Raw genomic sequence first — 14,845 nt, 5'->3', positions numbered from 1 at the left:
CCAAATTAATGTAGCACCCTCATGCAACTTTTACTACGTTCCTGGCTTTTTCTTACTAGCCTGTGCTTTTCAGCCCTGTCTCTCTTCTTCCCACCAGGCAGGACTGTCTAATTCTACCCCCCCAATGCCGCTTTTTAAATGCAGTTTTTGTACCCATTGCAGAAATCTCAGTATAACAATGTGATCTCCCAGGGCAGGCCTGGCCAACCTGTGTCTCTCCAGCAGTTGTGAAACTACAAGTCCCAGCATACCCTCCCACTGATCAGCTGCTAAAGCATGCTGGGATTTGTAGTTTTAAAACAGCTGGAGAGCTACAGGCTGGCCAGGCAACGAAAACAAGCCTAGCTTAAACATAGGCCTTGAAAGGGGAGGGGTTTACATGACAGTGGGTGGAGTTTCATCTGAGAATGGGTGTGTTTGGGAGGATCAGGGTGGAGTTTAGACAAACCGATCGAGGCCTATTTTGTCCTGATTTTGCATGTCTAAATGATGGTATGTCTCAAGATATAAATACATGCCTGAAAAGCTCAGGACGAACCGAAATAAATGAATGTATTAAGGTAAAGCTGCAGTAGGACATATACCAGCCATTAAAGTTCTCTGAAGATGGACAACACATTCAAACGTTTTGAATTTAAAGTGACCTTGACATTAAAAGTGAATGTCAGTCTCCAGAACAATCTTTAAAAGCCAATTTTTTTATTTTTTTTTCTAAATGACAATTTTATGGCTGAAGGAGATGAATATCAAAATAAAAGGCAACTTTTGTCCACTCTTTGCTGCTATATCTGAACAATTGTTTTCTGAGCAGGAAAAGTTAAGCCTTTAAGCAGTGTAGCACCCGTCAGATTCCTCTGGGATACCGAGGGACAAGTGTGACATGTGTGGCTGCGTGTGGGACCTGTCACCTGTTCAGCTCTGTGCGCAGCGGCTGCAATCCCCGTCAGGATCGGATTTAAAGACCGCTGCAAACATTTTAAGTGCCCATTCTGGGGTTTTTACGTGGAAACGCAGAAGATCGACACAATATTTTGAAAACGTCTCATGCCTAAATGCTCAGCTCAAAAAAAACCAAATAATTGTTTTTTTTTCCATGAAAATACCTTAAAAAAAAAAAAAGTTTATTTTCAATATGAAATGTATGTAAGCAAAGAAAATACTATCAAAATTGTTAATACATATAACCAGCGCTGGGAATTATAGAGCTTGTATAAGGGCAGAGGGCCTGATTAAGAGCCGATCGTAAGCGGCCGCTCGTTCGCTCCGAGCGATGTTCGGACAAGTGCGCATGCGTATGGGTCGTAATGTGCATGCGCCAACCAGTCAGTGCGATCGGAAATCGAGCCAAATAGCGAGTGCCTGCTAATTTGAGTGACAGGATGAGGCGTTTGTGGGTGGTAACAGGGGAAGGTGCTTGAAAACGGGGAGTGGAGATCCGAACGCAGGCGTGCCTAAAGGTCAAAACGGGCGTTTTAAGGGTGTGCATAATTAACAAAGCAGCGTCATCGACCGCGTCACTTGGTTGTCTCTTCGCCTGAACTGTTCGCATGATTGCGGTAGGATAAACCTACCACAAGCACTGCGAGCAGTTCAGATGACTTTCGATGTACTCGATTAATCAAATAAATAGCGGAGATGACGTATGATGCTAGCGGCCAGGGGGCGTCTTTACAAAATAGCGAGCGCATGTTTCGTTCGTTCGCTCACACATAGAGGCGTCAACAGACCGCAAAGAGCGTGCGCTCAATTTAAATATCCGGCCCCTTTTTCTGACCGAGCGAGCGCAAATAGCGTCCAGCTCTGAATCAGGCCCAGAGTTTGCCGTGGGAGACAAACATTGCTTTCATAAAACGTGCCTCGTGCCTCAGGAATGCATATGTGGGTGACAAGCCCACTTTAAGGTGCCAGGGTCCATAATTTATTAAACATATGAGCGATATAAACTACCTGAGCGCCTCAGATTTAATGAAACAAACAACCCATCAACGTACTAGAGCAACCTGCTGTGAAGGAACCTGTCTACATACACACAGCCATCATGTGACCTATGTCAGGACTACAACAGCCAACCCAAATTGCTCTCTCTTACTATATACTAGGGGCAGATTTAGCAAACCTTCTAAGAAGGACCAGTGGAGGTGTTGCCCATAGCAACCAATCAGATTTTGGCTATCATGTTACAGGATGTGTTGGATAAATAACAGCTACAATCTGATTGGTTACCACTAGTCCTTTTTCAAAGGTTTGATAGATCTCCCCTATATATAGGTACTCCTGAGACTTTGTGCTCCACACACCGGCATGCAACTTAACCACCGGCATAAAAATAATATTAAACACCAGCACATTTTTTGGGGGGCTCGTTAAGTATTAGAGGAAGTGGGTGACATGGAGGGTCTGCCGTGGCAGCGCACTCACCCTGTATCTGACTCTGCGCCTGAGGATTGAACGCCGTGGAGTGGTTTAGAGATCCACGTGGGTTGGGAGTGGGAGCTGGGTGGTGTGGGCTGACCCTCATCGCCGTCCGTCGTAACTGTTCCAGTTCACTCAGCCGCTCAGAAAACGACAAGCTGCCGGGCTTAGTCTGCTCGTCTAATTTCTGGCGATGTCCTGTTAAATAGCAAGAGGGGAGGAGACAAATCAGACCGGGCGGTATACATACGGCCATACAGATGTGTCCACATACATCTTACCTCCGTGCGCCCTACAAGTCGCATTAAACATAAAGCGTTAGCGGCGTGTGACTCGGTAGCATATAGTGTCTTTTCCTGCTACGTTGCCCCTTCAAATGCGTCTTATTCGCAAAGCGATGCGAAGAGGATGCACAAGCCTCTGTCACTGCGGGTGTATCTGCATACGAAATGCTACGTTACAGTGTCAGCAGCTGTGACACTGTAACGTAGCGTTTAGCATGAAGATACAGCCGCAGTCGCACACAGACTATTAGCATGCCGCATATCATCTGAATCAACAGAAGCTTTAATCGCTTTGTGAATAAGACGCATTGGAAGGGGAAACGCTGCACAAAAAGACACTCGGCGCTACCGAGTCACGCACAAGGAATATGTATGTGGACACATCTGTAATTTACTGTGACATGTGAAGTAGTGTTAAGTATTCCTATCCTGACTGCCGTTGGTGTAGCTTAGCAAGTGCCCCCCGATACCTTTTATGATTTAGGGCAGAGGTTCCCCAACAGTTCATGTTTTAGAGATATCCATGGTTGAGCACATAATTAGTACCTCAGTCAATTTGATTTAGCCACCTGTGCTTTACCATGGCTATCACTAAAACCTGAACTGTTGGGGAGCCTTGAGGACCGCGTTTGGGAACCTCTGATTTAGGGTATCAATATAAACTAAATGCCTGATTGACAGATAACTTTTTTTAATGATATTATCAGACTTCTAATTACATCCATTGTACGGAACAAAATTGGAACAATTCATGTTATACAGGAAAAGCTGACCTGTCATTCATTAGCAAAAAGACACATCACATCAATGCACTTTATAAGAATATATTTCCAATAAGACTGTGCTTTATATGGGGGGGGAGGCTGTGTTTTTTCCTATGCAATTCATATATGATGCCAGTAAGCCTTACTGGGAAAAAAAAAGTATTGGAAGGAACCTGCATATATACCTCCAAGTCTGACTCCGTCTGACCTAAGTCCGGCGGATGAAATACCGCCGGAAGTTTGGCTGATGAAGATCCCGACGGTGCCTGATAAGTATCCTAACCCTCCCCTCTCCCCCCCTCCCTTAGGGGTGCTTAACCCTAACCTCCCCCCGGTGGTGCCTGACCCGAACCCTCCCTTCCCCTAGCCTAAGCCCCCCCCGGGAATCCCTAAACCTAACCCCCCCCGCGGCTAACAGATCCTGACGCCCGGCTTACCTACGTTCGGTATGCTGGGCGTCGGGATTTCGGCTGGGGCTGATGATAGGCATCAGTATTTAGACGCCTATCAGTAGTCCCATGCCGGGATTTCACAGTCGAGAAGCCGGCGGTCAGTATTTCGACCGCCGGCTTCCTGACTACATACATACCCCTCCTAGCTGACCTGATTTTGGCAAATGGTGAACCCCGAAATAGGTGAAGTTCCATCCCAATGTGGCAGATCTGATGGGGCCTGTTTTGCCTCGAATTTACATGACTAAATATTTATAAGGTATGAGCAAGATTTTAATTTATTTATGGATCTCACAATGTTAGCGAGATCCATAAATAAAGGATAGTAATGGGAATTTTTTGGAGCAAAGGTCCATAAATCTTTGTGCATTATACTAGATCAATTCCTAGACATAATGCCCCTTTAATAACAAGTGATACATATATATTTCCTATATTTATATTCTCCTACAGAAAAAGCCTCCGCTACATCACATCACAATATCATTGTCTTGTTTTCCTTCCCACAAGACTTTTTTTTTTTTTCAGCAAGGAGCGGGATAATATTTTCCAGCTGTCCCAAATTTGCATTTCAAAAGCAAAATTTCCAGTTGCTACAATTTCTAAAATAAAAGTATGTGTAAACTTTTATTGGGGCTGGGGATCTGAGGGTCCGGCTCTCTCTTCCTCTGGCGAACGCAGCACTGTATCACATTTCACGCTGCACTGAGAAATGGAGCCAGCTTTAATGCAATGATTTTATCTGGGGGGGAAAGACGCTTGTGCAGTTTGAAAACAAAAATATATATTCACATTTTTTTTTTACTTTGGCAGGACAACCACGGCTGGAGCTCCTTAACTTGTCAAGTATGCAAATCTTCGGCCTCTGTTTAGCTCCCCGGTTCATGACAGTGGACTTGAATGCAAACACATTGAGTCACGCAAGCTGTTTACATATGTTAGTTGTCTGTTAATACAACCTATTTTAAGTATCATCCTTCTGTACTTAAGGATTAAGGGCCTGATTCAGAGCAGCTCGCTAGCAAGCAGCCGCTCGTTGCAGAGGATGTTCGCTAATGTGCGCATGCCATTAGTTCGCAGTGCGTGTGCGCAAACTAGTACGAGCGATCAGAATGTGCTCGCTCGCCCTGCAAAGACAGACCAGTGGAGCGAGTGACAGGAGAAGCCGTTTGTGGGTGGTAACAGGGGCAGGCCAGTAGTAACGGGGGGGAGTGGGGTTGCGGACGCAAGCGTGCCAGAGTGTTTCAACGCCGTTTCTGGGGTGTGCATAATTAACCGGCAGCGTCATAGTGCACGTCACCTGGTTGAATAATACACTGAAGTGCTTGCGGTAGGGTACAGTCAACCGCAAGCGCTGCGGTCAGATCCGATGGAACCCGATGTTTGTATATACTTCCTGGAGATGACGTACGCTAGTGGGCGGCTGTAAGCACAAAGTGATCGCTCGCCAAGACATAGTGGGCGTGCTTATGCCTTGCCCTGCGAGCGGCTGCCTTGACATCACTTAGCTGAATTTCCATATGCTGAGAGCGAGCGGGTCTGAATCAGGCCCTAAGGCTGCATTGCTAATTAGAAAGTACTGAGCACAATTCTTGTCGCTGATTTGCCAAAAGTTTCATTAATAGTTCGGAGGGAAAAGAGGCGTTAATGCGCAGAGAGCTCGTGTCTATCATTTTCATCGCCCTCCGTTAATCAATTTATTTCAACTCGCGCAAGAAATACGGACGGGATGTGGGTAGGTTCTTTTGCAGATTCTGCATTATCGAAACGATACATAATTTTATTTCGCTCAACATTGAAATCACCTAGTCCAGATATTGGGTAGATTCACAGATTTGTTTAGGAATTTTTTTTGGTTTATTTTTCCTGCAGTTTGACAAACAGAAGATTTGCTGAAAAATCCACATTTCCACAAATCACCATCCTGATTTTTTTTCTCTTAAGATAAAATACAGAATACAAAATCTAACAACTGGCGGCTTAGAACTAAGATGGGGGCGGTCAAGCCGGTCAGACCAATGGGTAAATGGCCTCATGCATGTGATGTGTGACCGCATGTGTGACCACACCCCCTATTGTGCAAACACGCAATGTTCTCCTCATGTATTAAAGTTGAGAGGTGTGCTATGGTAGTAATAGGCTGAACCGGATTAAGGGCCACCTGGCCCTGGGGCTGAAAATGTTCAAGGGTCTAAATGAGTAGCAGAGGAGGTGTGACCAGGGCTGTGTGGGTGTGGCCAATGCTAGGTGGGTGTGGCCAATGCTAGGTGGGCGTGTACACCTCCTACACTATCAGCCCAAAATGTCTTTCTAAATATGTTTAAAGTATAAAAATTGCATCATTTTGTGAGGAAAACAGAAATACAATTTTAATACTTATAATTTTTGGCCAAACGTATGGCCAGTTGGTGGCTGCTCAACAGCATGCTTCCATGATGATGGGCCTATTTTTTTGTGGAGGCCTGGAGCTGTAGTCCCATCCGCACCATTGGACTTTTGACGTGACGCAGTGTCGGACTGGGACATGAAGGGCCTATCGGGGGAATACAGTGGTAGGGGCCCATGCTTAAAAAGGTGCGGTCATCCACCAGAGGGGGTGTGGCCAGCCACCACAGATGCTTGGCTAACCAATGGGCAAAACTTGGTGTAGTTTCTATAGAAGAGAACCAAGCCCCCATGCTGATCAGTGTTCCTGGTAACTGACCATCTAATTGAGTAACAATCTATAATTTGAGGTCTGGAACCTGACACCTAAAGGTGGGGTGGGCCCACTGGCAGTGGGGCCCACTGGGGATTTCCCCTTTTCCCCTGTGGGCCAGTCCAACCCTGACGTGACGTCTATACTTTTGAACATTAAACCAAAGTGTGGTACTGTAGATCTGTACATTGTGTCACTATTTATGGTAGTTGACTTCTTGCTACGGTCCTAACACTTGCTAACTCTTTTTCCTAAACGAGAGCGATCACAAAAGCTCGCTGTCTTCGGAACGTATCGCATCAACTTTGTCTCGTGCTCTTCCTATAAGAAACGTGAAGTTTCCCCTAAAACAGCAGGAAGGAATTTATTCAAACCCAAAACACAATTTTCCTAGAGAAGCCAGCATTTGGGAGTACCTTCAGAAAAAAAAAATTCCATCTAGCAGAAAAACTCTCTCATGTTTTTTTAGGACACGTTGCCACTCAAACATTAACCTAACAGGAATCTGGAAATTGTACATTCTGTATGTATAGACTACTGGCAGCTTCCTGCGTTTTGGATATATTAAATGGCTGAGCTGCAGAAGAATAAAAGTTTGTGTCAGGAAGGGGCGTACTGTGACCTGGGAACGGCAGTGAATGATTTTAGCAATAATTAACAGCTTCTTCTTCTTCTGCCAGAGTCATGTAAAATAAACACACAAAATAAAATAAATATGAAATAGAAAGCTGCCTGCCCCGCACATCTGAGAGCCGGCATTATCTGTAGCCACTGAACCTGCCCTGACGGAATTACTGCAAATACAATTACGGTGGTGGAAATAAGTGAGAGTGATTTACCCGGCTAACCAGCTTTAGTCGCAAAATGAGAGCTACTGGTCAGCAGATAAATGGTTTTTGTTTATATACCTTAAATGTTAAGGTGCAAAAACATTCACAGATTGACCCGTTCTGCCAGATCCAGTTTATCCGTAATAAATATATGTACGGTATACGTATAAGCTGAGAGCACCAAGATAAAATCAGCATACCTTATTCACTTTAACGTCGCCAGGATTGTACGCACCAAGATTTATAACGTCACTGTTTACTGATCTGTAAAAAGCGAAGTTCGAAAACGCCTGTTCCCACACTAGATAGAAAAAAAATCCCAAAAACCTGGCAATGCCTGGAAAAGCCACAAGAAGGAAAATTGTTACCACCTACTCTATGGAACTCCGTTAGTTTGGGCATGCATGGACTTGTAGTGCCAAAGATAAATGGTTTCTCAATTGATGTATGCAGGGCAGGAATTACCATTAGGTGAACATAGGCAGTCACCAAAAGGTGCCCTGGATATGGGGCTGCCTATAACAAAGTCACACATCCAGTGGTTTTACTGACTCTGCAGCGCCCCCCACACTGTGCGTCAGCCCCTGACATGGCAGGAAAGCAGGTGGCGGCAACTTACTAGTGCCGCTGCCGCGGTGCCGCTCTTCCATTGGCTGGGCAGTGATATCACAGCACCACGCTCCATATAACGCAGTTTTGTTTGACGAAAAAATTTGCCGTACACACAGTACCGTGAATCCATGTGACAGAATAATATTATTTCCCCAGTTTGATCCATAAGCGGGGTCATTCCTGTTACTGCGATACCCACTGTGCTCGCGGCAGATGGCGACAGACACACGAGGAGACGCTGTCTGCGTCCACTCTGATGGGAATGTATTTTGTTAAAAGAAAAACACGACGCATAACAAACTGTATAAACTCGTACGTAACTATTCAGTCTGGCCCATATCCACCTGGCTGGGATGCCCGAGCGTTGAGAGAGACGTAATGAAAGCGTTTTGGCAGACCCTTGCTTTTTTCAACGTTAATATTAACTGTAAATATTAATTCCTTTCATGGCTGTAATTGTGGCTTTCCAACGATAGCATTTTGCCACCTTCACCTCGCCAGTTTTATTGGCAAAGTTTAAAGATTACTTTGGTTTTATTAATATCTCACGGACAGAGGGCCTGATACTGAGTTGGGACGAAAGCAAGAAAGAGCAAGTGACTGTGGGGTCTATTTACTCAGCCTTGGATGGAGATAAAGGGGTCTATTTACTAAGCAGTGTTAAGAGACAAAGTGAAAAGTGATAAGGCGCCAGCCAATCAGCTCCCAACTGTCATTTTCCAAACACAGCCTGTGAGATGACAGTTGGGAGCTGATTGGCTGGCACCTTATCACTCTCTTATCACTTTTCACTCTGGGCCTTATTCAGAGCCGCTCGCTCTGACAGAGCGCTCGCTCTGAATCAGGGCCGGGCTTTTTTATTTTTGGAGCGGCCTCTCGCATAGCTGTTGGCACCCACAGCTATAGCGAGCGGCCATGATGATGGTCGCGATGGTCAAGACCATCGGGCTTGCGACGAGACCCTTGTGGTAGGGTCTCGTGGCCGCAAGCCCCTGAGAGATTTCGGCTCTAACAGAGCCAGAATCTCTCCACTGACATCACTCGTGATGTCAGTGGGGCCGCCCCCAAACGGCAGACGTTCTCATGGGAACGCCTCCATTGGGGCAGCCACTCCCCCGGCCCGCCCACCAAAGGGGGCGAGCTGTCACTCAACATCGACAGCTCGCCCCCTTTGGTGTGAGACCCTGAGCGACGGATTGCCCATCACTAGCCGGGTCTCGCACGTGTGCACGACGGAGCCGTCTCCGTTGTGCGCATGCGCTGTGGGCCACTATCGACCCGGTTGCGAGCGCTCTGTGCTTGCGACCGGGTCTGAATCAGGCCTTCTGTCTCCTAACACTGCTTAGTAAATAGACCCCAAAGTACCAAGCAACCAGCTCCTAACTGTCATTTTTCAAACAGGCTTCTCCTGGGGAGGAGAATTTATAAGTCGGCACGCATGCCCCATCTGAATGTAGCATGGTGTTACCAAGGTGCACAGTTACCTGCTCTCTATTGCTTTATTCCCAGCTCAGAATCAGGCCTAGAGCCAGTAAGCTGATGCGTTCCACAATGCGTTTCAGGCTACAGCCTAGGCCGACATTAACTTTTTATTTTATTACTATGTAGCTTCAAGGATAAGATGACATACAAAGTGGGGTGATGGTGCTTCCAAACAAGTTATTTGTTATTATTAATTTATTTGGCTCCAACGTCTTCCGCAGCTCCGCGCAATTCAAGAGAAACGTTACAACACAAAAATACAGCCACACCCGAAGAAAATGCAGTTTTCGGAGGTTCGACCACATTTGCCTTATACACCAAGCTCCGGAAAACAAAAGTGTCTGGAGCTTGGTCCGGATCGGCAGCGCCATCTTTCTCATACATCCTGCCCAAAGGGGGGGAAAAAAAGACAAGGTATGAGGTTTTTACTCACAAGAGCTGACAATCTAATGGAGATGCTGGAAATGAACCAAAAGGCGCAAGTGCTTGTTTATAAACTGTATCCACAAGCAGCGTTCTTTATTAAGTGCACAATAATCCTGCATGGGCTAGAGGCCCTGATTCAGAGCCGGACGCTCTGACAGAGTGCTCGCTCTGAATCAGGGCGTCTGTTTTTTAATGGAGCGTCCTCCTGCCCACCCATAGCTAATGCGAGCAGCTAGGATGATGGTTGCGATGGTCAAGACCATCGCGACCATCGGGCTTGCGACGAGACCCTTGTGGTAGGGTCTCGTGGCCGCAAGCCCCAGAAATCTCTCCCACTGACATCACTCCGTCTGGGCTGCCAACCCCCGGCCCACCCACCAAAGGGGGTGTGCTGTCACTCAACATCGACAGCACGCCCCCTTTGGTACGAGACCCGGAGCAACGGATTGCCCGTCGCTATCCGGGTCTCGCGCATGCGCACGACGGAGTCGGCTCCGTCGTGCGATTGCGCTCTGGGCCTCCATCGACCCGCTTGCGAGCGCTCAGCACTTGCGACCTGGTCTGAATAAGGCCCAGAGTTTGTAGGACAGGGTTGGAGTGTAAAGAAAACTAGCACAAAAAGAGCAAAATGATTATTCTTATTTTCTAATCTGCAGCAGAATAATGACGGACCCTGAATAGTTTTTCGGGATGGGTACAGGTGGTCAAAATCCCAACGCCGGCAACCCGACAGGGTTAGGATACCGATACCTGAAGGTCAGTATATTAATCCTCACCCTCTCCCTACCCCCCTCCCTCTGCGATGCCTAAACCAAACCCTCACCCCCCTAGAACCTAAACCTAACCTCCCCCCACACCCTAAACTTAACCACTCCCCCCAGTGCCTAACCCTAACCTCTCCCTCCCCGTGACCTAAATTTAACCCACACCCCTCAGTGAATAACCATAACCCTCCCCCTAGTGCCTGACCCTAACCCTCCCCCTAACCCCAGTACTTAATGTAGAAATGCAGGCACTGGGATTCTGACTGGTGTTGAGATTCTGGCGGCGCCATTCTGAGCAACGGTATGCCGACAGCCGGGATTATAACTACATCCCAGTTTTTCTAGTGCTGAATTAAGTGGAGATGAGGAGAACCTGCGCTGAGGGGGGTCTGCCCAACTTCTATGTTACATAAATATACTGACTATTGCGGCTCGGTGGTCAACGGAAAACTTTGAAGTTGTGGGTGACACTATTGTCATGTGTTTTTCCTGAACCAAATGGTGCCACGTTTTCTATAGAGTCCTCAGCAAACGTTTCAACTGCAGAGTTGATAGAAGTGTCTTGTTGATACCTGACCCACGATGCCCTTTTCACACAAGCCTTTGGCAGCGTTAAAAGCTGCGCCCTACTTTACTTTAGCCTTGCCAAGTTCCTTTTGATTTCATTTCCGGGAGATGTATATTTTCCCACATGACGGATTGTGGAAAGCTGCCTTCTGGACACTGTTTGTGGCGTAATTATTTGAGAGGCAGACACACAAAGGCGTAGGTGCGTAACAATGAAACAATACAGCAATTTCTATCTGTGTGACAGGTTGATGCCTAAAACAATCAGCAAACACTGACACAGAGACCAAGTCTTTCATCTCTATCAAGATCCCAGCACGGCGCCAACTCCCAACCTTGGTGGTTTTTCACACGCCCGATACTGTAGCAAAATTCTGACTCCAGGTGTGCCCCCCCCCCTCCCTCACAGGCCGCAGCAATTCAATCCTCACGGTGCGGTTCACCCTAGTACTTACCGTCTGCGTCCCGGCGGTCAGAATACCGGTGCCAGAATTCCGACAGCAGTCCTGGCTCCAGAATCCCAACCGCTGACATCTCGACGGTAAGTATTAGGGCTAGGGTGAGGGTTAGGCACTAGGGGGATGGTTAGTGTCAAGCTACGGCTGGGGAGGGTTAGGCTTGAGGGTGGGCTAGGGGTAAGCTTGGGGAGGGAGGGTTAGGTTTGGGGTTAAACACTAGGTGGATGGTTAGGGTTAAGCTGGGGGGTTTAGGGTTAGGCTACGGGGGGATAGGGTTAGGCTGCAGGGAGGGAGGGTTAGGGTTAGGCTGCAGTGGGGGGTTAGGTTTAGGCTGCAGGGAGGGAGGGTTAGGTTTAGACACTAGGGGAGAGTCAGGATTAGACTGCTGGGGGGAGGGTTAGGGTTAGGCTGCGGGGGGGGGTTAGGATTAGGCTGCAGGGAGGGAGGGTTAGGCTGCGGTGGGGGTTAGGTTTAGGCTGCAGGGAGGGAGGGTTAGGTTTAGACACTAGGGGAGAGTTAGTATTAGACTGCGGGGGGGAGGGTTAGGGTTAGGCTGCGGTGGGGGTTAGGGTTAGGCTACAGGGAGGGGGGGTTAGGTTTAGGCTGCAGGGAGGGAGGGTTACGTTTAGACTCTAGGGGAGAGTCAGGATTAGACTGCTGGGGGGAGGGTTAGGGTTAGGCTGCGGTGGGGGTTAGGGTTAGGCTACAGGGAGGCAGGGTTAGGCTGCAGGGAAAGGTGAGTTAGGGGTAGTGTTAGGGGTTAGGACACTTACCTAATTGTGCCGGGATTTTGACGGTCAGGATGCTGCTGCCGGTATTCTGACCACCGTCATCCCGTACCCAACAAGACTGCGCACATCGCTGCGAACTTTGGCACTCCAATATCGCACATTTTCCTGCGCATATCAATGGCCAGGGAAAATGTAGGATGTTACTGGCCACAAAGTGCCAGTGACCTGACTGTTTCTCCGGCAGTTCTTGGCCATTGATTGACTTGAATTCTTCGTTTTACCTCTGAATCCAAATCAATATTACTCGCCAATTGTTTTTTGCCAGAGGATTTGCCGGTGAAAGCTCTCCCTGATATGCCATTTCCCAAACTGCAGAAAAGGTAAACGTTCTGCACCTATCTGAGGACATGGAACAGTCTCTGCACTCTGCAGGGTCCCCAAGGGTTTTACAAGAAGTATACATTCTTCTCGATGGCTCATAGACTTCCAAGTGCTGGTGTTTATACCTGCCTTTGTAGCACTTAAGCCGATTCAAGGTTGTCTCCGCAGCTGTGGAGGAGATATATAGTGAGCTACTGTATGATATAATGAAAACAAGGCCTCTGAGATCTTTCCAAACAGCATACAAGCGGGTTATTCTTTGGACTGTTTTCCTTGGCTGTACACAGGCTGCACAGAATGAATCGAGCAGTATTAGCTTTCAGCAGGGAAGCTGTGCGGTCAGGAGGAGCTGTTTGCGGCTTGATTGTGCAGATAGCTACAGCAGATTTTGGAGAGGAGTCTGCGGCACGGTGGCTTAAGAATAAGCACGCCAGACGCATCAGGGCCGCTGAACCTTACCGCTGGTTTATATGTTAAGGTTGTGACACAGAAATCCGGTGTAAGAACAACAGGAGAACTGGTGCTGTGCCCAAACCACAAGCATTTTGACAATGGAAAACAAGACTGAGGCCGTGTTATATGGTCTGGTGTGCATTGTAATGAAGTGCAAATATTATATGCCTAGTGGTTTTCGTTACAGGCGTCCTTAATATAAACCGGCACCGCCAAGGAGCTGAGAGCAGCACCAATGAAGGAAAAATAAACTAATTTCAAGGAAACATTGTTCAGTAAAATCGTACATATTTACATTTTTAATGCATGTGTTGGAGTATATATTTCCATTTAAATATATTCCAGCCTTTTCACAGAACGAGATCAATCCTGCATTATGGATAGACCATGCCCCAAGATGTTATTACTGTTGGTTGTAGATTAAACCATCAGTAACAGGAATCCCTATTTGCCTTTTATCCATGGTTTGTTTTTAATGATGTATACTTCTACATAGTTTCCAGTGTCATGTGACTACCATGGCAACCACAGTCACATGGCACATGACATAGAGCAAATAGACTTTGCAGAGGTTTCGGAATTCAGTCTGCACTGTAAAATCCTCCCCATCTTTCTCTGTCATAACATCACATACTGAAAATCTGTGAGCCATACTTGTCTTCCTTCCAGAGAGATTTTGAAAAAGAGATAATGATCTGTGGGAAGACAACTAAAAATGGGTGTCGGGCCATGCTTAAACAGTACTTACTATTAAAAAAGTCAAAACAAAAAATAACCTTCTATGTGGGACTGCCGCTGTAATGTAACTTTTTCAGCATATATTAATACAAGTTTCATCAGCGTTTTTTCAATGCATTTATGTTTTAATATATTTTAATGCATTTTCCCAGTAGTGGTACAGAAAGCAGAAATCTGGGCTTTACTTTCCACTGCAAACTGACGTACGACTGCAGAGAATGGTCAGGCGATTTATTTACATTATTAGACTGTACGCAACAGTAATGGTGTCTGCACGGTACCCACGCACTGCACGCACAGTGGGCCTGATTCAGACCTGGTCGCAAGCGCTGAGCGCTCGCAACCGGGTCGATGGTGGCCCAGAGAGCATGCGCACGACGGAGCCGGTTCCGTCGTGCGCATAGGCGAGACCCGGATAGCGACGGGCAATCCGTCGCTCCGGGTCTCGCACCAAAGGGGGCGTGCTGTCAATGTTGAGTGACAGCACGCCCCCTTTGGTGGGCGGGTTGGGGGGGGGTGGCGGCCCAGACAGAGGTACTGCCCAGACAGTACCGTTTGGGGGCGGCCCCACTGACATCACAAGTGATGTTAGTGGGAGAGCTTTCGGCTCTGTTTGAGCCGAAAGCTCTCTGGGGCTTGCGGCCACGAGACCCTACCGCAAGGGTCTAGTCGCAAGCCCGGTGGCAACCCACAGCAATGCGAGCAGCCAGGAGAACGCTCCATAAAAAAAAAAAAGACGGCCTGGTTCAGAGCGCGCGCTCTATCAGAGCGTCCGGCTCTGAATCAGGGCCAG

The 14,845-nt window shown here is 47.4% G+C and overlaps 1 protein-coding gene across 3 annotated transcripts in view; it reads right to left on the bottom strand.

Moving 5' to 3' along the window:
• RUNX1 (RUNX family transcription factor 1) overlaps window positions 1-14,845 on the bottom strand; it is a 104,978-nt gene that overhangs the window by 44,501 nt on the left and 45,632 nt on the right. For 2 of the 3 annotated variants that reach the window (XM_088443169.1, XM_088443170.1), the window contains one exon: window positions 2,419-2,610. The exons of the other annotated variant lie outside the window; for it this stretch is intronic. In XM_088443169.1, coding sequence (XP_088299295.1) covers window positions 2,419-2,610 — 192 coding nt within the window. The remainder of the gene's footprint in view (window positions 1-2,418; window positions 2,611-14,845) is intronic. 3 annotated transcript variants of the gene reach the window in all.

The sequence above is a fragment of the Taudactylus pleione genome, unplaced genomic scaffold (genome assembly GCF_031769625.1).
Source record: "Taudactylus pleione unplaced genomic scaffold, aTauple2 ptg000327l, whole genome shotgun sequence".
Classification (NCBI taxonomy): domain Eukaryota; kingdom Metazoa; phylum Chordata; class Amphibia; order Anura; family Myobatrachidae; genus Taudactylus; species Taudactylus pleione.
This window is presented reverse-complemented; position numbering and strand designations above follow the sequence as displayed.